This window comes from Manis pentadactyla, chromosome 15, assembly GCF_030020395.1.
Source record: "Manis pentadactyla isolate mManPen7 chromosome 15, mManPen7.hap1, whole genome shotgun sequence".
NCBI lineage: Eukaryota > Metazoa > Chordata > Mammalia > Pholidota > Manidae > Manis > Manis pentadactyla.
The window spans coordinates 67751355-67778808 of NC_080033.1; the positions used below are offsets into that span (position 1 = coordinate 67751355).

Genomic DNA, 27454 nt, shown 5'->3' on the forward strand with positions numbered 1-27454 from the left:
TATCTCACTGAATCCCTGAAGAAGCTGTGAGAGAAGTAAACTCACCTTATGTTGCAACCACATCGTGAGGACTGTTTGCATTTATCTAACAAATAGGAACAGGGCATCATGATGTGCTTCTCTGACAGGCACTGAAGGTACAGCATGTACATAGTTGGTTGAATAGTGGCTCCCAAAATGATATGTCCACATCCTAACCCCCAGAACCTGTGAATATGGCCTTATGTGGAAAAAGAGTCTTTTCATTTGTACTTGAGTTAAGGATCTTGAGATGAGATGATCCTGTGTTATCTAAGTGGGTGTTACATCCAATGTCAAGCATCCTTAGGATAAATGTGCAAAGCAGCAGCTCAGGGAGGGGGTGAAGCCAGTGTGAAGGTGTGAAGATGGAGGCAGGGAGGCAGGGTGCAGCCCCACGCCAAGGAGCGCCTGGGACTCCTAGCACTGAAGGGGCGAGGAGCGCAGTCTCCCCCGTGAGCCTTTGGATGAAGTGTGACTCTCACTTCCTTGGTTCTGAGGCTTACAGAATGTGAGAGAACACATTTCTGTTGTTTGAAGTCGTGACGTTTGTGGTCTTTTGCTATGGAAGCCCTAATACAGCGAACTAAACAAGCAAAAACCCCTGCCTTTGCCATGTCTTCATTCATTCATTCACTGCTGGTGCAGTCAGACAATGGGTAGGATGTTTTGGATGTTGGGTTGCGATCAGTTTGACAGAGGATAACGAGGAAGGACAAGGAGCCTGGGATTAGGGGAGAGAGTGTGGTTGTACCTTAAGTGATCATCAGGCAGGATCTTCCTGGGAAGGAGGTGAGGGAATGCGTCATGTAAGTGTCTGGAGGAAAAGCCCTGTAGACGGAGGGAGATTTATTGGCAAGAGCCCTGAGACTGGAAGTGTCTGGGGTCCTGGAGGAATTAGAAGGAAGCCAGGGCAAGGAGACCGGGTCATGTAGAGCATTTACTTGTGTTTATTCATTTGCTTAGCATATGTTTATTGAGCCTACACTGTGTGTATTATTTCATGACATTCTTAACACAGCCTAGAGAGGTAGGTATAGAATTCCCGCTTAACAGATGAAAACCCTGAGGCTCTGTTCAAGATTACTCAGCTCGTATATGGCAGCACTGAATAGGAAACCAAACTCACTGCCTTTTCCCCAAATGTGGGAATAACTTACATAAATGTTTATCTCACTTAAAATTTATCTGCAAGTGTTTAGCCCCATCTGACCACCTTGATGAGCCTAGCTTGCCTCTGAGGCCAATGCAAATGTGTTCTGAGCTGAGAATTGCCCATGGGAGTCAAGAGGGGGCTGTCATCTTTGCAAAGGTCAAGGACTGCACTTGCTATTTCTTATGTCTTCAGAATCTTGTGGTAGTTTTGTGACTCTAGGTAACATAGGACTGATAATTTATACCTTTAAATGACTTAAGTGTATGTGTGTGTGTGTTGTAATATCTCAAAAAGTCAGATTCAAAAACAGGGCCAAAAGGAGAAATGCTGTGTAGGGAGAATAAGTGAATGTAAAATCAGGGTGGTTGCATACAGTCACTGATGCAGCCACTGAATATGGAGATGACAACAGAGAAAGTACCTTATTTCTTATGTAAGCAAGTGTAACTGAACTGCAAACCTCTCAGACTTGATCCCGTTGGCCTCTCATGTTCATCACTGTAAGTTGTGTCCTGGAATGTTACAGGAAGAAGCCAGAGGAAGACAGATGGAAGAACCTAAACCTAGCTCTCCCTGCTGCTCTGACATAGTGTGGAGCACAGAGAGCACCAAGCCCCTCAGCACCTCCTACTATTCCATTCAAAGGAGCCTCTGAATGTTTGATGGGAATAAAGATCTGTGAACAGTGCTTAACCAGCATACTCCATCTCCTAAATAATTTGGTATAAACAGGAACCTGCATATTTATGATGCCTCTCTGCCACTTCATTTATATTCTCATTTGGTTTGTTTTTGGGGAAACTCCAAGTTTTGCTTCATGTAAATACTGTACTTCTTCATTATATTAATAAGAGAAGAAGTTGGAGAGAAGACAATTGAATGAATCAGCCTAAAGTAGACACTCAATAAATGCTCAACAAAAGTCATCTCTGTAAATGAGAGGGAAATTCTGATTCTGTGAGGAAATATTCATGGGTTAACAAATATGACTGTAGAATACTGAGTCTGGCAGGAGCAACATACTCACAGGTGAGCGGGACCCCATTCCTCACCTAGTGGATATTGGTGTTCTCTTGCAGCCATTCTTGTAGATGGTGGGGACACAGAAGGGGGAGCAGAGAGAAGGACAGGGAAGGCTTAAAAGGGCTCTGTAGGCTCAATAGGATGTGTGTTGGGAAGAACTCTGGATTAACAACACATCGTGCCAGCTCAAATTAGGGCATTGGCTAATAGCTGCAATAAAGACACTCCAAAAACAGAGGCTTAAACAAATCAGAAATGTACTTCTGCCTCATAAACCTGTCCAGGGCCTGGAGGTGACTCTGCTCCACAATGTCATTCGAGACACATGTTGGAAAAGGCCAAGGGCTGTGGACTGTCTGCTCCTGTGGCATCTTCAGCAAGTTGCAGTAGCTCTGTAACCCAAGTACCCACCATTGTACTGGTAGGTAATTAGCCAGACTTGTGCTGACGTCTTCCAGGGTGTTGTCTTCTTCCCTCCCCTGTAACATATCCAGCCTTGAGAGTGGGCAGGGAGGAAGAGGAGAATCATCTTGTTTCTAAAGGACATGGACTGCAACTCTTCCTCTCATCTCCCTTCATTCACCATTGACCAGAACTGAGTCACATGACCACACTCAGCTGCAAGGGAGGCTGGGAAGTGTAGTTTCTAACCAAGTAGCCATGTGCCCAGGTAAAACCTGGAGGGTGGAGGTGAGATTCCATTACTACAGGAAAACACAGCTCTGCCAGGCCCCAACCAGGGGCTCTATCCTTCACTGCTGGATTTGGGATTAGTATTTTGCTGTTTCCACTTAAAGATTAGGTTAGTCTGTTCTCACTCTTTCTCCTTTTTTAAATCTCATATCTTTCCATCCCCAACCTTTTGTTACGCACAGACATACTCAGGTTTATTCTGAAGTCCCTTAGCTGGGTCTGCAGCTAAGGAACCCCACCTCCAAAGCTCAGTATCCCTCCCACATTGAGCTAGGCCACCTCCACCAATACATTTTGGATTCTAGAAGTACAGTTTCCAAGCAGAGGACTGAACAATGCTTTCCAAATGTGAAGGACAAGAACAAAGGAAAATCTCCAGTTAAATGTATGTTCACCTTCTCTTCCTCCCAAAAACACAGGATTTATCTCACAATGGAGCTTGTTCAGAAGCAAAGTTGAATTCTCATCACAGTTTATGCTTACCTCACCAGTAGCATCCTAACTGGTTCTCTATCTCAGACAGGAGGGCTTGGCTTCTATGTGCTCTGTTTTGTTTTGTTTGGATCTGTTTCTTTTTAAAATATGTGTGGTGGGTTGGTCTCTTTAAAATAATTCCTGCCAGAGCATTTAAAACACTAGACAAAAATTATAACAGGTTGTAGGGTCATCCTTGTAGATATTGGCTCAAAATGAATAGCAGATGTTGAAAGATTTGGTTTAAAATATGACCTCTGTTGTATTATTCAAAACATTCTCATCCTAGCCTTAGTACCTTGTTTATTTCTTGTTCATTTTTAATGAGGCAAAAGTCCTTAATTTGCAATTTACAGTATAATTTAAAATGATTTTGTGAAGTTCTGAGTCCAGGGTCAGCATTGCATTTAGTGTCCTTGAGGGTCAGTAGCCTAAGATGCCTCATGTTTTAGGCGAACGGTGCTGAACTCGGGTGTCCTTTAATTCAAAACTTTATGGTAATTTTCATCTTCTGGCTGATCAGTAAGAGTACTTTCAAGTCTCAAGTCTCAATCACAAAATGAAAAGCCCCTACACAATAGTTCATTATCATGAGGAGTTTGTTGCCATGTTAGGTATATGTTTTTAGACCCAAGTGATAATATAACCTTTGTTAATACAGAGAAAGAGAAAAAAAATGTGATCTGAGATGCTGTCTCCCAGGTGTGTAAGAAAACAAAATTGAGACACATCTCATAAATGGTTCTGACTGACACACTTACTTTCCCCAAGGCAGCTCCTTTGTGGAAAATACCAATACCTGCCTTTCTGGGACAACGGCGAAGCCTGAGGAAGGTGGGGTGGGGTGGCGAAGGCTAGCCCAACACTTGACCGCTCAGTGTGGCTTTAATAACACCGTTCTAGGTGGTGTCGTTGCTCAGTCTTCGTTGACAGTCCACATCCAAATGAGGATTATTCACTTCTGTAATCACTGGTTTGCTCCTGATAATGTGTAAACAAGAAAATAAGTGAAGTGAGCCATAACTCCAGCAGATTTTGAGGAGAATCGGGAGCCATTACTGATGTTTAAAAACTGGGTCTTTTCAAAATGGTGGCAATTTTATTTTCAGAAACGGCTTTTATCCTGATAGGATGTTTGGGTGAGTCAGAGTAAAATAACTGCATTTTCTGAAATTTGCTGAAATAGAAATGATCTGATTTGCCATTAAGATGCTGCACCTGTTCCATTTTCTCAAGAACAGAGTGACTTTAATTCCAGTAATAGACACGAAGTGTCTATTGACCCCTTACTCTATGCTAGACATGGTGGCAATCAGTGAACTCTCTCCCACTTGATCTTCACTCTAGTCCCATGAATTATACCTATCAACATGCAGCCCATTTCACAGATGAGGAAGTACAGGTCAAAGCTTGTCCAGAGTTCCATAACTTGTCAAATTCTGAGTGTGATTCCATAGTTCTCATGCTCAACTATTTTGCTTTCCTGAGATACTTTCCCTGAACAATATCTTGTAAGGAAGTACCTTAATATTATTATGCTTTCAACTTTCTCTTTCTTTTTTTCATAACTGTCCCTGGCCAAACATCAACAACTCCAAAAGGTCATCCTATATTTGTCCTTTTTTCCAATTGGTTATCTACCTACTTACTTTGCTAATCTCCTTCGTGATTAATTGATTGGTAGAAGACAATAGCTGAGTAAAAGGATGAAAATGAAGGAAATTAACCTATTATTGATTCACTAGTTGATTCACTGTTTGATTCACTATGTATTAATTCATCATGTGCCAGGCACTTTTCCAGGATCTTGGAATACTCTGATCCTACATTCTTGAGAAAGTAGGCAATCAGTAATATAAATTACAAAACATATTGTGGGATATGTTTTGATCATGGGAAGTGCTAAGGACACAAAGAGCAGAGAAATGACAGGGCAGGGGTGTATTTAATATTGATGGAAAGGCTACATAACAAAGGAGATATTTGAGTAGCCACTTGGGGCAGTTAGGAAATGAGGGAGGTAGGTAGCCCTGGGTAGGTAGGGGAAGTGCTGCAGACAGAGGGCGTAGCACATGCAAGGGTCCTGAGGCAGGCGCCTGCCTGGGAGTTGGAGAGTGAGCTAGGAGACCAGTGAGGCTGGAGTGACTGAGTGAGGGTAGAGTAGAAAGATGTGATGCCCATTGGTGAGATTATGTAGGGTGCTGTAGTTCAGAGGAAGAACTTGGCTTTCATCCCACGTGACATGGTGTGCAGAGGAGGGATAACATAAACACACACAAACTGTGTCTGGACCCTCCTGACCTGCGCTGAGGTCTCTAGGAATGGATGTGGATGGAAGGGGACCCAGGAGCCCAGTGTGGGACATACTGTGGTGGCCCAGGAGGAGGCCAGTGGCTGCTGGGGCCAGGATGACGCCTTCCTCCTGCCTGCCTCTCAACTTCATAGATTTGTGCTTTCAGTCTGCCCCATTCAAGAGGATGACGGACTGAATGACACTTAATTGGTCCTTTTGATATTGATATCCATTACCTTGCATTGCCTGAGAGACATCGCGTCTTCAGGAGGCAGGGTTACAGAAAAAAAAAACACCTTTCGATTTAAGCAGCCTGGTTCAGTAAGAGCTATTTTTCATTTGCTTAGATTCTGATGTTTATTAAAAGAGAAAGACAGTGAACTGACTCTGGTTGAGTCCATTATTTTCATAAAATTATGTGTGAAACTATTTTAGGTGTCTTCCTATGCAATAGATGCTTCACATTCTTTTTTCTTGAGGCAGTTCTTTGGCAATAGGCATCATTAGTCCCATTTTATAGATCAGGAAATTGAGTGTCAGAGATCCTGTGCAAAATATCCTCTCTGTATGTCCAACAGATATTTTTATTTTTAATTCAGTATCAAATAGTGCATGTTTAATACTGGGGCATAAATTTTTCATCAAATCATCAAAACACATCAGATCACAGTGTACCTGTCCAACCACCTGGAAGATTACCCTTGCTGGCAGTCGGCACTCCTGAGCACAAACCAGTCTGCTGCTGTGTTCAAACACAGATTGCCTGGTTCCATCCCCAGAGCTTCCGATTTAGTAGGTCTCCAGTGGGGCCCAGGAACCTTCATTTCTAACGTGCTCTAAATGATTCTCATGCTGCTGCTCGTCCTAGGACCGCACTTTGAGAATCCCTAGCCTATGCCAATCTCATCATTTTTGCCATGAATAAATTGAAGATCAAAGAGGCTAATACTATTTTAAACTAATAGCAACCCTCCCCCTCAATCTGAATTAACTATAGAGATACAAAACTCACTCTCAGAAATGGTAATTTAGGGTTTGCTGGCTTCTTTGCTTTTTTATTAGTTCAGAAGTATAAGCAATAGGACCGTCTTTGTTCCCACATTTTCTCCTAACTTATTGCCTTTTGAAAATTTAATCAAGAGGAACCCTGCCCCATCATACGCACTTCTTTTCTCCTGCCTTCTCTTTTTTCCTTCTACTCTGACATTTGTGTTGTGCTTTGTAGTTGCTCAGAAACATCTTTTCAAAAACATCATCTCCTGGACAGATCTGATACAAACAGGGCATATGAAGGCTCCAGTGATAGCTACCCAGATTCCCACTAGATCAGAATTACTTTTTTTTTTTAAAGAATTAAAGATGGTTTGTGAACCTAAGACTAGAAACATCCTTTGGTGAAATCTATCAGTCCATTTTTGATGTTAGTCACCAGTAACAGAGCTTTTTAGCAGTCAGTTTTGGAAAACAACTACTTGGTTCCCTTCATTTTCCAGGCAAAGCTCACATGCTATTTCTTCTGTGACTCAGCCCATACCTCAGGCTCAAACCAGACCACTTACTTTTTTTCTTCCAAGAGAACTTGGTTCACATTTTTACTGTGTTCCCCATTTTGCAACATTGTCACTTTATTTCAAATAACTGACTCACTGACAAGCCTCACTGTAATTAAAGATCAGGGTTGAACATTCTTCTGTTTTATGCATATGGAACCCAACACATTTCTTAAGGTTCCGTTTGCTGAACCCGTGAAAGGCAGCAGAGCCATGTGGTAAGAGGTGTGAGCTTTGAAGTCAGGCAGACCTGCTTGGAGACCAGGTTCTTCGCCGCAGTCACACAGGTATGGCTCACAGGCACACCTGTCACACAGCTTCTCATTGGGCTCAGTTTCTGCACCTGTAAAATGGGGAAATAATACTAGTATCATACAGAATTGTGAAAAATTGATATTGAAATAATACATGCAAAGTCTTAACATACTTCCTGGGTCATAGAAAGACCTGAATAAATGTTAAATGTAAACCAGATGTTCACAGGTCTACTCTGCTCTAACCCCTGGAGGATTAATTAAACTGAAATTGAGCCCCTAACTTCCATAAGTTTTGGAAATCTAAAGCCCTCCCCCTCATTTATACAGATTCCTAGGGGCCTTATGTCTTTATGACCTGTCTTACCTCTCTGTCCTGAGCTTTAAAGGCGCCTCTTTCTGGACCTAGGCCAAGCATGGTAAGACAAGGCCCTGTAACCGATTTCACAAGAAACACACACACACGCACACAAGCACCATTCCCGAACAAGGCAGATTTTACTGAGGCTTTCAGGATCCAGGGAGACAGGCATTGTCTTCCAGCCTCTCTCCAACTTCCCCTTTCTTCCCTCCCCGCCACTCCCAATTTTGATTCTCACACCTTCTTGTCTGAATTGATATTTTCCCAATTAATCTTTTATTATGCAGAGTTCTTTAGCAACCACTGTATTTTACCCTCCTAAACTTTCACACCCAAGCCCAAGGAGAGGCTCAGTGGAACCAGGGGTCTTACCCTCACCTGGACCCACCTTCCTCAGAGTGGTGTGGGGCTGAGCATAGCTCATAGTTTCATTCATTTCAGCTATTGTTAATATTTTCAAAGTTGTTACTGATGACAAGTGAGTGGCTCTACCTTATCCTCTCTGCATTTCTCACCCATTCTTGTTGAGTTATATCACCGGATGTCATTTTATACCCCTTCTCTAGTCGAGAACTGGGTCTTTCTTACTCAGAACACTTTGATGAAAAATAAGATTTCATATCCACAATACCCAGGCTTAAAAGGCATTCAGTAATAACCCAGAAAACCATCCAAAATAAACTTATAAAATTCAAAGGAAATATGTGCCATAGTTTAAATGCAGTGCTTTTCTGTGTTCACTGGAGGCTTAGGTACTTAAAGTACAGGGGCCACCCCTTTTCAGTGTTTCAATACAACACCTAATTTTGTGGAGATGTTAAAACAATTTGAGGATTTGGGGTTTTCTTTTTTTGCCCCTTTACTTGAAGAAATGGTGCTTCTTGCTAATGAGGTGGACCCTTGTCAGATAAAAAAATAAAACAAAATCACCATTTTCTTACCACCTTTGGGCTTGATAATTCCTATTTCAGTTTCCAGGAAGCTAAATTTTCAAATGGCTTCACTGAATGCAGAAAATCAGACATAGGCATTTGGTGGAAAATAACGATAGACTGACTATAAGAAAAGAAACAAAAATTAAAGACAAATCACATTAAAAGATGACAGATTACTTTAAGTGTGGGAAATAGACCTTGAAGACAAACAGTACTGTTTGTGAACTTGATCAAAAGCATAATTTTCAGCTAATTCTTGGTTCTAAATTAAATTATTGCTTTAGAGACATAAAAAATACAGATAGATAAACAACTCCATTCTGCTCCTCTGGGTATATTCATATTTTGTATGAGTGCTTGTCCATATATTTAATGACTGCAGATAATGGATTTTAAAAGCATATTTACAAAGTTAAACCTCTTGAGATTGTATTTTTAAAAAGTAAAGTCAACACACTGGCATTGAGATAACAGTTAAATGTGTTTTCCCCACTCTAAAGGTTGTCTTTGTGGCTAGTCATGAAATTGAGAATGCAAAATACAGTGTGGATGAGTTTACTCAGCACTCAGGTGGCTTAGAGTGGATCTCTTGAAAAATGTGGGGAAAAAAAATGGGAACTTGGCCTCCAGCAGGGATCAGGAAACTTTTCCTGCCAACAGCCAGATAATTAATGTTTTAGGCTTGTGAGCCACAACTTCTTTTTCAATCCTGCAGTTGCAGAGCAAAAGAGTGTGGCTGTGTTCCAATAAAACTTTATTTATAGAAACAGGTAGTGGGCCAGATATGACCTGCAGTCTGTACATTCCTGACTCCTGGGTTAGAGGTGCATGTGGTCACAAGCTGACCCACAAGCTCTTTGTTTCAGCTGATTTTAGACGCTCATGTCAGTCCCTGTGGACGTGACTTGAGCTCACAGGTTCAGCACCCTGATCGTGCCCACCCTAACCAGTCTGCAGGCAGCTTGCTCTGTGTAGCTGCCCTAAGAAAGCCAAACAGGGCAATGAAGCTTTTCACAAGCTGTTTCCACACCCCAACCCTGGGCCACAGAGGTGGGGTTAAGGTCTCAGAGCCTTGAGGCTCCGCAATGCAGCAGCACAGGAGATAAACAGAAATGCAGGAGGGACATGATTCTGGTTCACCTTTCAATGGTGGGTGCCATTGGGTACGTGGGACAGCAACAGTCTGGTGGAACTACTGACTGAGGGCCTCCTGTTTGTCGGGCTCTGTGCGAGTACTAGAGATGCATGGGCTGCTGGGCTAGCCAAGTCCCTGCCTGTGCACAGGTTTATTCTGGTGAGCGAAAGGCACAGTGTGGGAGGGAAGGCGGAAGGGAGCCGACGGAGGGCGGGAGGGTTTGAATTAAGTTTCCTTTTGGAAATGAGATTCTAGAAAGCCACTATGTAGTAGCAGAAGGATAAGTCAGTCTCATCCATATAAACGTATAGTCATTCAACAAAACATGTATGCCTGACTTCTGCTATGCAATGGAGATAAATGGAAAAAAAAGACATGGTCCCTTCCTTCAAAAAGTAAGTGTTGCAAGGAGAAAAGCAAGAGAATAATCTGAATGGCAATTTGAATTCTAAATACTCTGGCAGACCATGAAATTCACAGAAAGGAAGTAAAAATGGCCAATGCCAGGAGGCAACACCTAACCCCACTCTTCATCTAAAGGATGCAAATTAATGATATACGTTTTCCAACTGCCAAACTGGTGAAAAATACAAACATTATATTACCCACTGGTAGTGTGAGACAAAAGAACTCTAATACACTTTGGATTAAAGGCCAAATCGATAAAACCTTCTGGTGGACAATTTGTCAGTGTCTAACTAAGTTTTAAATGGGCATTTCTTTCGAATCAGCAGTTTCCAAGAGGAATCTCAGCTATAGAAAAATACTTGCACATATGCATGGAAAGGAAGGTGTAAAAGTGCTTACTACTGCACAGTAATTATAAAACAGGAAAAATCAAAGTGTCCAGCAATAGGGGACTGCTTAAATGATAGTATGTCCACACTAGGAGGTGTTATGCAGTCATGGGAAAGAGGCAAGTAGGCCCGTATGAACTAACCTAAAAAGTTTGTAACAGATATATGAGCAAAACTACTTACTGAATGGTGTGCATGTGTGTAATCTGTTAATATGGTAAATATATCAGATTGTGTGGTTACTGGGACAAGTAAGGGGCGCATGGGACGGTAACTGGCTGCGTTTCCCATTTCACACCAGCGACACTTTTAATTTTTTGCCTTTAAAAAATGACCATTAAACTAATATATGTTATAGGATGGATGCACCATGAAGGGATACCTACTGTGTAACCTCTCCCGAACACCAGAAAGGGCTCCAATTCAGTTATCAGTAGGATGACCAAGTCTGTACCTTTGGAGTTCCTGGTTCCTTTGAATACTATGTTTCTTTAAAGGGGGAAAAAGTCATTCCTTTCTGCCTAATATTTTTCTAGGGTATATAAAGTCCTATTCCTAGTGATTGTCTTTGAAAATCAACATAATCCAAAGGTCCTCATTTCACAATGTTTGTAGTAAGATTCTGGCATCTTAGCATTTAAGTGTTTTCGGATTATATCCATTTGAACATCTGTGATTCATTATCATAAATATCACAGTTGTGTGGGACCATATGCTTCAGCTTGCAGCATATATATATATATATATATATATATATATATATAAAGCAAAGCAAAAGCAACAAATTTCAGGAGCCTTAGACTTGCCGTGGGTATGTGCAAAAAGAACATTTCCAGACACGTGAGGCCTTCTGTAATCACAGCAATGAACTTGAGATCCTGTGTAAGAATCCTTCAATTGCAACAGCTGCCACTTTTGGTGGAAAGCTCTGATTTACGTTTGGCTCAGGCACTTCCCATGGTAATTCAGGTGGGTAGAAAGCAGCGCAGAAGACCCTGAGCTGCACTGGCTTTTACCTCTTAAGGAAATGAACATGGACTACTGTTACCGAGTGAAGAAATCACAGGAAAATGGGATACCTATACCAAGTGACAAGACACTCAGGCAGGCATCCGCCATCATTCCCACGAGGCTGAAGCTAGAGACGATGCCATATGGTGGATGGGATGCAATAAAAATCTCTTGGCAACCGGAGGATGAATAGACATGACTCACAGGGCTGATCATTTTCTTGCTTACATCAGAAAACCATATATGCGAACGTGAATTAATGGTGCTTCATGTATTGTGAGCCAGATCATTTTATTTTAATTTCCTGATAAGGTTTTGTCAACTAGACAGAACTAATTTGTAATCACAGCTGGTGAGCATCTCACCCATGCAATCAGAGAATAGGTGAATGAATTAATTGGTTACAACCAAAAAGAGTCCACCAGTATTTCTGATTGCCTCCTCCTGGCAGGACTAGCACTGAGCATAGCTAGAGAGGTAAAGATGAAGCTGTAGGGGACCTTTGCCCTCAGAGATCTCCCAGGCTACCAAAGGATAGGTCAGGAGTGGAAACACAAGTTGGCGTCAGTGTCCTTAAGCCCCCAGACATTACTGTATTTTCTGGAAACATTTCTCGACCCTCTCTGCAATGCATGCAGCATGTGGTCCTCTCTGCATAAAGAACTCTACATATCAACAGGGAATAAAGGGTGGGATTTTCAAAATGTCTCAGGACTTTTTACAGAAGATATTCACCCCCGCACTGGCTACAGATCATCTATGAGCTTTATGAAAATCAAACCATTCTGAAGAGCATTGATCCAACTTCCATGCTATTTTTTTCTCCCCCATGATGTTTTGTTTGCTATGATCTGAGGACTTGTGAAGACTTTGTAGTAGAATAGCAGGGTCTGCAGAAAGTCCAAATCTCTAGACTTCTTAGGTAAGTTATAGACAGATCAATGACAGCAAATTCCGCACTTAGCTTTTCTTCCAGCCTTTAAAGAAACCATAAAAGTAAAAGCTCTTGAATAATTTTAGATGTTCTGGGGCTGCATAATGATCTGACTGGGTCCCATTCATGCATTTTCCTCATTCTTCCTCAGAACTCATGTTCCCTAGACTTTGACTTACAGGGTGCTAGCTTCTGCTGTATGGATTTACCCCCCAATTGATTTAGTCACTTCAAGATGCCACTCACCTCCATCTTTGACACCTCTTTCAGCTCTAGGCATAGACTATGTAATTTCTGGTAGGCCAAAGGTTCCTAGGCTATATAATAGCTTCTAACATTTACTTTGCAGTCCACCATCCTGGAATAATCTACCCACTGCAGCTTCCCCAAGACCTGGGACGATCTTTGCTGCTTACAGATGAGTGATCTTAAAAGAGATCTTTTTCTCTCTCTGAGCCTCAGTTTCCTCATGTGTGAAATGCTACCTTGGAACTGCTGGAGAGTTAAAGAAATAATGTTTGTTCAGTGTTTATCCCACTGCTTGACATGTATAAATGTTCCATAAATGGTAACTACTGTAGAAGATACATGTCAAACATGAAAAATCAGCACCATCATGGCTTTGCAGAGTGCCTTGAAGATCTAGGGAAATGCTCCAGATCATTCCCAATGCATGTTTGTATAAATTAACACTCACTTAACTTTGATATCACAGACATTTATATTCACTGAACTACTACAGATTTTTGCTACCTGGCCAATTCGTCCATCTAACCCAGTAATTATTGGTTTACTAAATTTTATGTGAAAAATCTCTTTCTCAGTCACTAATCTTGGAGAATTTTTGGAATCTATCCATTAGAAGCCACAGGATGGTGCAATAAAAAGCCTAGAGTGTGGTGGAACTGAGTTTGAGCCCCAGTCCTACCACTAACCTTTGCCCATGGGCAACTCAGCCTCTACGAGCATCCCTCGTTTCCCCTTATGTTAAATGGTTAAAATACCACATGAGGATTGGGCATCACTTATTGCGTATATAGTATGTTCCTAATATTTTGTTAAAAGCACAGTGGTTATTTCTCCCTTTCCCAGAACCTGCCTTCTCCTACCAGCTTTGAACGTTTATAGATCATTATTGACTGAGTACTGCTTTAGACCATAGATTGTAAACTCTTTCAGCGATGGGACTGGGTCTTTTCTCTTCTCACTCTATGCATCTACTTCATATTTATCATCCAGATGCTGGTCCAATACACATTCCCTGAAGACACATTTTGCAGCATTTCTGTTTGTCTTGTCATCTTAGACATTTACATTTATTTCCAAATGTTGGGTTAACATTGCTGCTCTCCTTCCTGCTTTCATCTCCAAATCATCCTCATCCCTTCTAAAACCCAATAGCTTTTATGGGAGCCTAGAAAGAAAGTTGGTCATCCTGCTTAGAGTCAAGGAAGAGACTGAGTCCAAACTAAAACACCTTTAGATCCAGGATGTTCAGTTTTGCTAAATTGATGGTGGTCAACAAAGCAATTAGATCTTCAAACTCTTGCAGCCAATTAAAAATGTTTCCTACCTGATTTGCATATCTTTATTACTTAGTTATAGATTAGTATCAGTATTTGCCTGAAAAGTTAGTCATCCTTTCAAATGTCTCTAATGTGTCACTGCATTCTTAAATATGATTTTATTATGACTTACAGCCAAAACATTGTCTAGAAGAACACATTCAATTTTATAATAAAATATAGAAAAATTATACAGAAATTTGCTTTCTAAGCAATTTTTAGAGAGCACAGCTTTCAAAGGAGTGAGAGAGCCTTGCTGATAATCCCTTACCTTGGATGCTTCTGGTAATGATGAGCCTTCTCATTGGTTGACTTTCTCTCACTGCTAGAAATAATCTATTATGTTGAAATATGATCTGCTTGCTTGTAGATCTGTTTTCTACCCTATGGTGCTTGTTGGCCTCTGACACACTGAAGAAATGGGCTCCCACCCCTCAACAGGGCAACCCCCCAGATGGCTGTGTGTGCAGCCTTCTAGACTGAGTATCATGAAGGCAAATAATACACCTTATTCATCTTAATGTTGGCATTTATCCCTTGCTGCCTACTATCTTGCACATCATGCATGAACAAATGATACTTTAATGAGTTACTGAATGAATATGTTAAGCTTTAGAATAATAGAATTTCACGATTGTAGGAGCATCCAGTGCTAGGCTCTCTTCCACTCCGTTCCAGTGGAACAGCCATTTGGGTTCCACCTGAAAGCATCCAATGACGAGCAAATTATTTCATCCAGAAGGAACTAGACCTTCCAAATGGCAACCAGAATGTCTTCAGGCTTCCCTAGTATTTGGAAAATAGCAAAGTCATGCAAATATTCATATTCACACTGCACCTGCTCGTAGCCCCCACCTGTGCCATGGCAGGACCTCCACCTATGCTCCTCCCCTGACTTTTATCCAGGTGATTTCCAGAGGACCCCAGGGAATACCTCACACAGACTCACAAATTATTCTTCCATGACCTCTCCTTTCTGATCTCTTTGTGGATTAGAGTTCCTGGGAAGTTCTTGAAGGAAGTGCCTCCTTGCTGCCCTGTGTGGGAAGGCTCCTTCTCAAAGTGCGTCTCTGGAATCCCCAAAGCCATGAACCTCTCAAGATGCCAAAAAAAATCCCAAACATGCTTCAGTCTTCATTCAACCAGAGCAAAGCCAAGCCGTATTCCATTCAGCAGTGGGCCAAACCACCATTCACCGTAACACTTTGCTGTCATAAACCAGAGTAACAGTGTTTGAGATTACCTAAAGTGCCTGGTTGTGGATTTCTGAGCTTGCACGTGTAGCCTTTTCTATCTCTGAACCACAGACCCATAGGGCTGGACAAGGAAACCAGAATTGTCTTCTCCTCTCCTTCTTCTTTTTGGTTCTGCATGTCTGTAGGTGCCCAGATAGAAGTTGTCCCCCTTAGAGGTCCCTTCCTCCCTCTGTATCTCTGCTCATGCAGTTGCGAGGTAACATAGGGCTGTCAGAGCACCAGACACAATCAGGACCTGAATCTCAGTTTAGGCTCAGCGAGGACACTGCGCATGTCTCCATACGACTCCAACTGTAAAGCCAAATATCTTAAAAGTTGTGAAGCAAATCCCTTCCCATTAACTTATCCTACAGACACAGATAGGGAAACGTGTGCCCACAATTACTAGATGAATAAAAAACTAAGGGCCATGTAGGAGACTTGTGCAGTGATATGAAAACACTGAGAGGCCCTCTGTAAACCTGAGACTAGGTGATTCGCAAAGTCACTGAATCTGTGATTTCTGTCCCGCTGATCGGTGGCTTTCAAATCATCTTACTCAAATCTTCACTTGGGTTTGGGCCTTCATTCTCAGTTTCATTTGGGGAGTTTCCAATCTTCTTAGCTGTCAAGCTGTAGTTCTGGTAATTATTCATTCAACAAACAGGATTGACTGTGTATTGTGTCAGGTGCTATGCCATATTAAGTAATTCCAGTTTGAAATACAAATTCATAGTGATCAGAACCACCATGGGTTAGATGATGCACAGCATTATTTCAGAAAGCAATCTTCCATAGAAAGAGTCTATCACAGGAAGAAAGTGTAAACCCTGAGGTAGCAGCTCAGTATGTAATAGTAGGCGGAGACAAATCCCCTGAAAGCAGAGGTGGGCTCTGTCTTTTTCCAAGAGGAAGCCCTTAAGGGTTTATGTGGCAAAAATAGGGTTTCTGTTGAGGATCGCTTGATGGGATCATTCATTATGATATCTTTGCCTGACATGATAGAATTGAAACTATTTTACCAAAGTTGGAAGAGAAACATAAGATGGTATTGAGAGCATTTTAGGTGCATTCTGCACTTGTCAAATCTACAGAGACTTAGAAGGTGAAATCCACTCCTGGGTTAATTAGTTAGGAAGTAATTATCATGGCTGAGAACACACCCAGAAGTTCAGGGAAGTTTGGCACGAATGTCAGTGCCGACGCCAGGCCAAATATGGAGAACGGGACACAGTTCTGAGCATTCAGTGGTTGAGAGGCTAGAAGGGACCCAAGGCTGGAGAATACGTGTGCCTTACCATGCAGGCATCTGGCCCCATGTGGGTGGGACTGTGTATGTTAATGAAAGCTTGATTGATTACAATGCTGGAGAAATGAGGGTGTTCAGGAAGCCAGAGGAAACATGTCCTGTTTCTCCCACTTGGTCAGGTCCAAAGAGACTCTGGACTAAAGCTCCATGAGTTCTTTCAAAGGAACTTGACACCTCTAGACACCAGTGGGATACTGAGGGATATGGAAAACAATAAGCCTTGGTTTGTATCCTGGGGAGGGTCCATGTGATGTCTGAACTAAGCCCTACTTCAGTTACCAGAAGGGTATGGCTTTCCATGTCCCGGCAAAGACAGTGCAGGTCAACCAATATGCAGGCCCTTCCTGCTAATGAAAAAATTGAATTCTGTTTTGCCAGCTAGGCCAGGTGTACCAGGATGTCTGGTGGAGTCCAAGGGAGAATAAATCATTTACACTCTGCTGCACAGAATTCTTGCCTGGCATCAGTACTATGCTGGAGCCACCTAGTGCTCATACTCCTGAGAGCTGAGTGCTGAATGTTTAGGAAACTTGCAAGCCAGTTGAAGACACTGGTGGCTGAAATTAGCCACGTTCAGAATATTTACACCACAGGCATGGGCAGATGCTACCAATCAGGATTTTTTATTTTACCAGAGTATTACTGAAACAAAACCACTCTCTTCTGTGTATGAGCACAGATTGCTAGCATAGATCCAGGCATGTCTGTCTGTGGGAGGGATACAACTCCCAGGATGACTGATCCAGAGCCCACAGTCCTGTTGATCTACACAAACCCTCAAACAAGTGCACGAGTATGACCACCAAATCTAAGAAGCCCTACCACTTACGTGCAGGCCAATTTACAAGTCTGTACAAGAGTATATAATGTGTTTAGTGTTGGATTTTTCCCAGAGGAGAGCGCCGCCCCAAATCACTCACAGAAGGCGTCTCTTGATGCAATAAGCAAGAGGAATTTATTTAGAGACCAGCTAGCTGGGGTCCAAGTGTCAGCCCGACGCAGCGGGTCTCAACAAGGACCCCAAGCACTCAAAACCAAGGGTTTATATGGCATTTTCAAAACACTTAACTCTTAGTAATTTTCTACAGCTGCACATTATCTTTGCAAGACATACATCCTGGGGTTAAGCAAGAGCAAGATAAGACCACTCCTCAATTGTTAGGGAGGTTCTGCACGATAAGCTTGGTATGTAGGATTAACTGACCAAGGTTAGCTGACCGAAGGCCACAGCTGCCCCTATCCCGGTGTTCATGATTAACTTGTTTTCCAAGGCCTTACCCAGCTCCAGTTTTTTTTCTTCTAAGTCACAACTTCAGAAAACTGCTTCTAGGCCCTTAAGATGGCTACTCTTATGCTAACTTATTCTCATTCTTACATTTAGTACCACGTGCCTATCTAAGATGTGAGTGAATGGATCATAGACTGACCACACCAAAACACTCATAAGAATATCACACATTCTATATACTAGTCCATATCCATTTACATAAAGAGGGCTGCCCTATATTTTGGAGATAAATTTAAATCCATCTGTATTTTCATATTTCCTGGGATCATAATACAGCTTAATATGCTCCCTTGTGCGTTTCTAGATAGTAAGAAATCTATGCCTTTTGGATTTTTATCCCTAAGAACCACATTCAAAAGAAAGAAATAAAAAAGCATAAAATCAAGGTCAGGAAGATTAAGCCCCTTAATTCACAAACTGAACTTCCCATTTCAATTGTGGTTTTGTCTCCCAGCTAAAGTTTGTCTTTTTGTGACATTTGCATTAAGCCCAGAGGACATTGTGAGTGGAAACACGCTGAAAGCATAATTGAAACACTGAGTGGTGCCTTTTGTCTAATTTGCATTTTTCCCCCGAGGTGGGGAGTTTTCACTTCCCCCTTTCTTCTCCTGGGGTGTTCAAAGATTATCTAAAAGAATGATGTTGTGCAATTGATTCCAATAAATCCCCACATACAGTATATTATATGTATAATTTTTTTCTTTCCAGAAGCTGTTTTAAATGCCACAGTGATACACCATATAAGGAAGTCCTTTTTGTAGGTTCAGAATAGTACAGGTAGTTCATTTTCCCCATCAGATAGAGGTTTGGAATATTTGTTCACAAGTTTAATTGTTTATTGGAATTTATTCCCTTCAGTCATACATGGTGTCATTCTGAGCTACTTGGAAGGTTGCCTCTATAGAAACAAACATTTTTTAAACAAATAGACATGAACTACTCAATATAATTTCATCCTCAATATGTTCTTTGAACTCTGTGCCCAGAAACATGCACTGGCTGGGTCTCTGTTTAAAAGTTTGAGAATCACTGTCACTTTGGTTGTACCAAAAAAGTTAATACTATGAGAGGGTGATGCAGGGCTAGTGTTATCGGTTGGACCCTTTAATAGGGAATTTAAGGTGAGATCATAATCATAGGGAAGTAGAGGCTATTTTCTTCTGGAGGAAGAGGGAATAAAAGAGTACTGTGAATTATTTTTCTTTGATTAAGTCTTCTTTGTATATTTCAGATCTGCCATTTAGGTATTCCCAAGTCTCTGTCGCTGGCATGGTCTAGGCTTTTGCTTTTTTAAGTTTGTGTCTTTTTCAAGCCTGTATTATTTATGTTAGAAATGTGATTTCAAGTACCAGAAGCCCTCCTAGGTTATATCAGATAACCATATGTAGTTATATCAGATCCTTCCTCCATTAGAAGCCTGAGTAGGGCAGACCCAGGCATGAATTTGTCTAAAGCAGGTTTGTGCAGTGAGGAATGTAGCCCAGGCCAGTGTGTTGGGACGATAGAGCTCAACAGTGCCATTGGGGTTTCAGGGCATGTGTACAAAGACAGACAAGTCTTAATTTCACTCCTTAGATTTGTTTTAATATTATTAGAGAAAAACATACCTGGCCCATCCACCATGTATTATAAAGGTCATCTTTAAATAGCTTTACAAATAAATAATGCAAGACAATTAAAAGAAAAATATTAACTGTGTAATAGATCAGGCTTGAGAGCATGGCAGAATTGTGAGGCTGGGAGCCCCATGATCGAAGGAAGGCATGCCCTCACCAGGCAGACGGGCATGAACTAACTGTGTGCTCTTAGTTGAGAATATTTGCATGAGGTCTTAGCCTCCTGCAACCTTGCTGTCTCAGTCCCAGAGAGGAAAAGAAGTACCTACCTCACACTGACAATGTGAGGAGTCCCTGGAGTCACAGAATGTGATACTCTCATCGCAATGTCATTCTTTTAGGAAAAAAACAATACTTTAGATTTGTAGGAAGTTATCTTTACAAACAATCCATTTGGAGAACATTTAATGAAACTGTGTTGAGTCTATGTGGGCAGGGCACCGTAATACCACTCCTTTGATGTCATTTTTTCCTCCACAACCTCTCGAGATAAACAGGAATTGTCAAGAAAAGTGGGAGGGTGCAGAGATGGGCAGGGCTGGACCAGTCATGTGCCTGCTCCCTTAGCCTTGCAGAGCCTCCGGTAGTAACCATCTCCATGGTAACCGCCGGTGGCATAGCAGACCAGAGCTCGGGTACCTGTCTGGAAAGAGGCGGAGGGAGCCAGGAGGCAGGTAGAAAACCTTCCTCTGAAAGGAGGAAGCTGTGTAGGGAAAGGAAAAGGTAGATTCCCTCATGCTCAGAATTACAGGAGTAATAATGATGATAGTAATCCTTATTCACAGAGCGCCAAAGTCTGTCTTAAGAGCTTTATGCATGGATGTACATGTAATTGTGTCTAATGTTCACTCTAAGGATCATAGTACTTATGAGGGATGTACTAGTATTTGTCCCACTTTGAAGATGAAGACATTGAGGTGCACAGAGAATGGGTGGTTTGCCTAAGTCACAGAGCTGCTACCCATGAGCCAGGATTGGAAAAAGGCTCAGAAACCTGCCATTAAAACTGCCCTTTCTTAGGGCACAGAAACAGCAGTTCCTGGCATGCTTGGTCCCCAACCCCTTTCTGTGCCAGGGATGGCTGAGAAATGTGGAAACCTGGCATCTTGATAAGCAGCCCGTTGTCTCAAGTCCCAGTTCTTAGCCATTAGATTCATCTGGGGAGATTCGAAGAGATACTAACTAGTGCCTGGTCCCCAGCCCAGCCCAGTTACATCAGAATCCCAGGTGGGGGTTGGCGCAGGCATTGCTATTTTTTAAAAATGTTTCCATGTGATTCTCAAAGTCTTGAAAAAGAACCACAGGCTAAAGCACCTGCTCCTGAACTGGTAAAAGATGTCTAAAATAAACAAGGATCCAATTACATAATCCTTAGCTATTTGACACAGCAAATCGGGAAGAAAGCTGGACTGTATGGAGAGCCTACGATGTGCCCGGTCCTGAGTGGGAATCTCGCTCTCAGAATGCCCTCACCTGGCACCTCCGAGGACCCCAGAGGGGTTAGTGAGTGGCCTGTGGGGGTCAGGACGGGACAAGCGCCCTTTTCCCCCTCATCCATCCTGGGAAGCGCATATGACAAGAGCCGAATCTCAAAGGCAGACAGATCGGACTGGGGACAGGTTCCAGCTTTTTCTAAACGTGTGACCTTGAGCATATTAGTCCGTCTCCCTGAAGCTCAGTGTCTTCTCCAGTATAATGGGAAACGAAACTTATAGGCTGTCCCTTCTCTGCAGGGTTATTTTGCACCCTCCTCCCCCAAAGAAAATTGTACTTTGTATGTGTTTGTAAAGTACTGATACACATACGGGAAATAAACAGATATGCACTTATATCCATGATATTAAAATTTCATAAGAGTGGTGGCAATTAGGCAAAAATTTCTCAAAAGGCTCCTGGGGGGCTAGATAATGAAAAAAAAAAAGGAAACGCTGCTCTTGATTAGAATTGCTATGAGGCTAAAAGGAGAGACTGGATATACAGTCCGTGGCACAGATCCTGGCACTCAGACGCCACTCAGTACATGGGGGGTATTGTTATTGTTATTTGTCAAAACATTCCTTCAACACACACACACTGTTCCCAGCTATGCCTCGGGGCCATGCACAGCTCTGTTGGGATTATGAAGAAAGGTAACACAGCACCGCTAGCTTCACCAATGAGCCGACTCAAAAGCCAAGTGCATGCAGGGCCTAGGGAACCAGGGAACTGAGTGATCAGATCCTTCATGTCCTTCCGTCTCCACGTGGTGGGCTCAGCCAAGACAAGGGGCACCTGGGGTCCAGTGTTTGCAATTCCTGGGCGTGTTTGCAATTCCTGGGTGTGCTTGCAGCACCTTTTGCTCCCAGCATGGCAGGGCACCTCCAGTCTGCCACAGGAGTATCACTTTGACCTGGAGAGTAATTGAGTTAAGTGGAATCCATGGTTGATAGCTACTTGTATAGAGAAGCAGTCTGATCACTGCTGGAGAGGTGGAGATAAATAAAAGAGTAAGATTCAATTTCTACTCTGGGTTCTCATGGGGGGAGAAAATGTATCCATAAAGTAGATACATTGATATAACATGATATAAAAGGTCGTCTGTGCAGGAAACTGGGAACCTAAAGGGGGTGCCTGGAGAAGTTGTCTGAGCTGGGTCCTGAAGAATGATAGAGAGTTAACAGGGGCAGTAGAGCTGAGGGTGGGAAAGTATGGTAGGTATAGATAGGCGCACATGTGGGTAATGTGTGGGGCACGGGGCAAAGTCAGAGGCCAGAGAGGAGGCCAGTGGACAGCAGAGGTGTGGAGGACTGGAGTGTGGGCGTCACTTACAATATGGACCCGCATTTGTCTGAGGCTCAGGTGGAGGCAGTCAGTTCTTCAGTTGCAGTGGGAGGTGCAAAGCTTCCTTCAAGGAATAAGTCATTACATGGCCTTACAGCCCCCACACTTCCGAGGCCCAGCTTATCTCCATTCTCTCTTCCTTGCTTTCTCCCTGTTCTCCGTGTCCATCTCACTGGCTTGTTTGCAGTTTCCCGTATGCCATCGGACCTTTGCATATGTTGTGTTCTGTCTGCCTGTAGTAGGTTCCCTATTATTTATGAGTATTGGTTTATTGTCTGTCTCCCTCACTAGACCTCAAGCCAGGGACTGTATCCATCTTTACATGGTAACCCCAACATGTAGGATAACAGAGGCTCTCAGTAATATTTTTGGAAGAAAGTAATGGAACTAGGAGGGCAGGAAGGAAGGAAAGAGAAAAGGAAGAAAGAAGAAAATAAAGAAGGAACTGGAACCCCTGCAGATTTTTTCCCACACTCTCAATACCCCTTAGCTGAGACTGTCTTCTCTGATTCCACCCAGGGACCAGGGCTGGCACGAGCATCCTGGCAATCCAGGCACAAGTTCCCGGCCGGCCGTGTCATTTGAGCAGCGTGTCTCCAGTGGATGAATGCTAATCAATAATGCAATGAAAGCAGCCTTCATCTCTCCTTCATAGTTTATCTCCAAAAACTGAAAATAGGCATGTCCAGTTAATCTTGGCCACCAGGATCATCAGAGGGAGCAAGCAGGTGTCTGAGAACTGAAGACTGCCAAGGGTCACTTGTGTGTCCCTACAGAGATGCCCCCAACGCTGCCTTGGCAGTCAGAAAAGACTCCAGAGATCCGACGCAGAGGGACCTCAAGGGCTGGGTGGGAATGTGGCATCAGGACTGAAGTGGGTACTCACAGGCTTATATTCAGGTTCTGATCAGATTTCAGGAGGGCTGCATTCTACCTGGGGCTTTGTCTTTATTGAAACATGTAGTTGTGAAAAGCAAATGGACCAGGATTCACATATTGGTTTCATCATTCACAAGCTATGTGTGTTAGGCACCTCCTTTGCCCTCTCTGAGCCTTGGTTACCTTATCTACAAACTGTGCATATGGGGATTGGGGAACGGAGATCAAAATAGTATTACATTCATTGTCATTGTAAAGATTAAATAAGATAATGTATGTAAAATGCTAATTAGCACTGAGCTTTGTGTACAGAAAGTTAATTTTATTAGCCATTATTATCACCTAATATGTTTATTGTCAACATTAAGAATTATCTTCCAAGAATGGAAATATTAGCTCAGTCCATCAGATATTTATATGACTTTAACAGTATATTCAGTCCTATGTGTATGTTGCCAGAAGACACACAAGTAAGTTCCTAATAGCAATATTTTAAGAGCCCCAAACTGGAAATCGCCCAGACGCCCATCAACAGTAGGGTAAACTCATTAGAGCCACATACTGGAGCACTATATAGTGATTAGGGTAATCACTAAAAATGACTCCCAGCCCCATGGGTCAGTCTCACAAGCATAATGCTGACTGAAAGAATCCAGACACGAAAGAGCACACACGGCATGATTCCATTTGTGTCCAGTGCAAATGCAGGTGAACCTGATCAGTGGTGTTAGAAGTCAGCATAGTGTTGCCTCTGAAGAGGAGGGCAGGAATTTTACTCAGGAAGGGAGGGCTGGTAATATATTGTGTCTGTGCCCACTCTGTGAAAACTCATCAAGTTGTACATTCTGATTTATGCACTTCTGTATTGACCTTCTATTTCAATTAAGGGTTTGCTAAACACTCAAACAAGCCTATTCAGCACAAAGCTATGGAGACAAAAAAGGAGTGGGGAGAGAAAACAAGCAGCACGATTCTATACTTACCCACAGAATGGCAGCTTCTCCCCATTCCTTCCCACACGTGATAAGCCATTTTACTATAGGAGTTTCACTCAAATCCACACACTGCCTTCATCTGGGCCAGGCATCATTGATTGGTACAACACCAGCCTAACTGGTGCCCTTGGCCTCTCTTCTTCCCATCTCTAAACCACTTTCTAAGAGCTCAGAGCTACTAAATTGGAATCTTTGGATTGGGTCCCTGGGATTATTAAAAAGCTCCCATGTGATCATGGTGCACCACGGCTCTTGGGAAGCGCTGTTCTGCACTGGAGTCAGTACTCACACCCTACCTTAAACCTCTCCACACTAAAAATAGTCAAGGGCTACCGGTCAGCACCCTGACTTAGTGCATTTCCCAATTTGCCACCCAAGGACATTTTCATGTACATCTCCAGCCTCTCCTTCTTCATCCCCAACATCTCTGCCCCACTTCAAATTTCCCTCTGATCCAAGCACACCAAGTTAGTTCTCTTTCTCTGAGTCTGTTTCATGATTTCACCACCCATCCACACCTTTGGGTAACCTAGAACACCCTCTACCCTCTTGGGAAACTGATCTTCAAGGTCCATCTCAAATATCATCTTCATGAAACTTCCAGGCAAGTCTCATGGGCTCTCTGGTTCTGCCATAGCACCTCATACATACAGTATTGGATCATGTCCCTAAATGTCACTCTGCCATATCTGACTGTAGACTTCACCCATATACTCAAGAGCAGGGGGTCAGTGCCATCTCTCTCTGCATCCTCAGTGCTTAGCCTGGGACATGAGGAGTGACCAGCAAAGGTCAACTGAGTGTAGTCCTTCAGCACAATCAAAGCCATGGGGCTTCCGAGGTGGTGCTGTGGGATAAGGGGGAGCTTTTGTGGGTTTGGGGTGGGGAGTGGTAATCCACATTTAATGCTCCCCAACCTACTCATGCTCTTTCTGTTTTTATTTGTTTTGTTTTCACCAGTGGCCTTCAGTGACTGTAAGGGAAATGACAAGCTACATTATGAGGTCTCAAGCCCGTACTTCAAGGTGAACAATGATGGCAGCTTAGTCGCCCTGAGAAACATAACTGCGGTGGGCAAGACGCTGTTCGTCCATGCCCGGACCCCCCATGCAGAAGACATGGCAGAACTCGTGATTGTCGGGGGGAAAGACATCCAGGGCCCCCTGCAGGTAACACAACTGTTTAGGGTAAATTTGGTTCAACAAGGAACACTGGTGTCTTTCTTTGGAAATATGGAAAATGGGCCTTTGGTTTTTTATTGGCCAGGATTCTTTTAGTGCAAGTGACAGAAACCCAACTCAACAAATTGTTGGGCAGGGGAGGTGGGAATTTATTGGCACATGTACAGATACTTTGGAGATAACTCTGCCGTCAGGCATGGCTATGTACCAGTGCCCACATCAGCTTTGATCCTTATGCATCTTGTGGTTCTGTTTTCCTTCCATTGGCTTTACTTATAGACAGTCACATCCCTTCTTGCCTCCTATGCAGAGGTCTCAGTAGCTCCAGCCTGACTGTGCCTAAGAAAGAATCTCTTCCAGATAATGCCAACTAAAGTCTGAAATCAAATCTCATTGGCTCTCATTAGATCATGTGCCCATCTTTGAACGAAGCATGTGTCCATTGGGTCATGATGCTCTGGTTGGCTAAGTCTGGGTCACATGCCATGTCCTAAAGCTAAGGTGGAGTCAGCCTCACCTAGTGCACGTGGACTGAGAGAGGAAGATGGATAAATTAGCATGCTGTCATCCAAGGAAGGGGAATGGAGGTGGGCAGGCCCACTGGAGTTGCATAGCAAGGCAACCACTGCATATGGCATTGCTCCTTTGCCACACGCCAGTGCCCATTCCTTTCCAGATGTACATATATGCTGATCCCTATACCTGCACGCATGTACACATGCTTTAGGAGTGGCACAGACTGCCCTTTAAGCTTCTGATTGAGTCATCCAGATACTTTTTAATGCAATGGACTCACCTGCTCTACGGCTTATTGACTGCAGAATGGGAAGGCACATGGCAAGTCCCTTGCACGATTGTAACAGTAGTGACGGTGTGTCCCCAGCTTGGTGCAGCCAGCCCTTTCTCTTGCCTGATGGCCTGTTCTAAATCAGTTTTTCAAAGCTTGGATTCTCTCTGCCTTTCTCCATCTACCACACTCCCCATAACCCTGCTTGATCTAATTCTGTTCAGCGATGGCGTGAGCGCCGATTCCACGGCTGGGGAGCAGAGACAGTGTGACTGGCAATGGGAGTGTTGCTTGCCCGCCAGGGCCGTCTGTGTGATCTTGAAAGAATCATATAACTTCTTTATCTGCAGGCTAGAGGGTTTAAACAGACTGGGATGGCAAATAAGTGCAGTGTACATTGCCCTACTCTGTCACCATCCTTGTGGCAGATATTGCTAACTGTGCCTGGCTTGACCTGACTATCTTTCCCAACACAGTGCTCTGGAAGATACTATGCATTGATCATGTAGAGATGTTTCTAGGGATGGAATCTGTTTGCCGTCCCTGGACTAGACATACTCTGTACGTCCCCTTTGTGTCTGTGAATCTGTGAGTTAGGCTAAATCACAAGCAAGAAATGCATCCACTCTGCGCCACTGATGTTTTCAAAGAAAATAGGGTATTGGCGAGTACTTACCAGTTTGAAGACCCTTTGGTACCACAAAAATGAGCTTTTCTCTTACTTAGCCATGGTCCTGTTCATAACATCTCACTAATTCATGATGTAAATCACTTGGCAAATATCTACAGCAACAAAGTTGTTGGGACATGCAATACAAAATGCTTGCTGGGCACAAGCAAGTGTATGGAGATTCACATAAGGGGGTATGTATGGGGTGGGATGTATTTAGACAGACATTGTTCATCATGATTGGTGACTCGTCTTGACATCCAGAAAAGACAGTGTCATAGTATTTAGCTTAAAGCAGTATTTAATGGGATTCTAGACACTTCTCAAGACAAACTCTACTGTGACAGACAGGGAGACCAGGGTTCAATACAAAAAGACTCAGCCTTAAAGAACTAGCTTCTCAAAGCCTAGGAAGAGACCCTCCTGGAGGCAAAGCCCCTCAGAGCTGCAGCCGTTTCTCATTTGCTACTGTCTG

General features: G+C 43.0%; 1 protein-coding gene across 4 annotated transcripts in view; it reads left to right on the plus strand.

Annotated features, from left to right (window-relative positions):
* CDH13 (cadherin 13) overlaps window positions 1-27454 on the plus strand; it is a 1152846-nt gene that overhangs the window by 548773 nt on the left and 576619 nt on the right. For all 4 annotated transcript variants that reach the window (XM_057493261.1, XM_057493263.1, XM_036909367.2 and 1 more), the window contains exon 3: window positions 25302-25510. In XM_057493261.1, the coding sequence (XP_057349244.1) occupies window positions 25302-25510 (209 nt within the window). The remainder of the gene's footprint in view (window positions 1-25301; window positions 25511-27454) is intronic.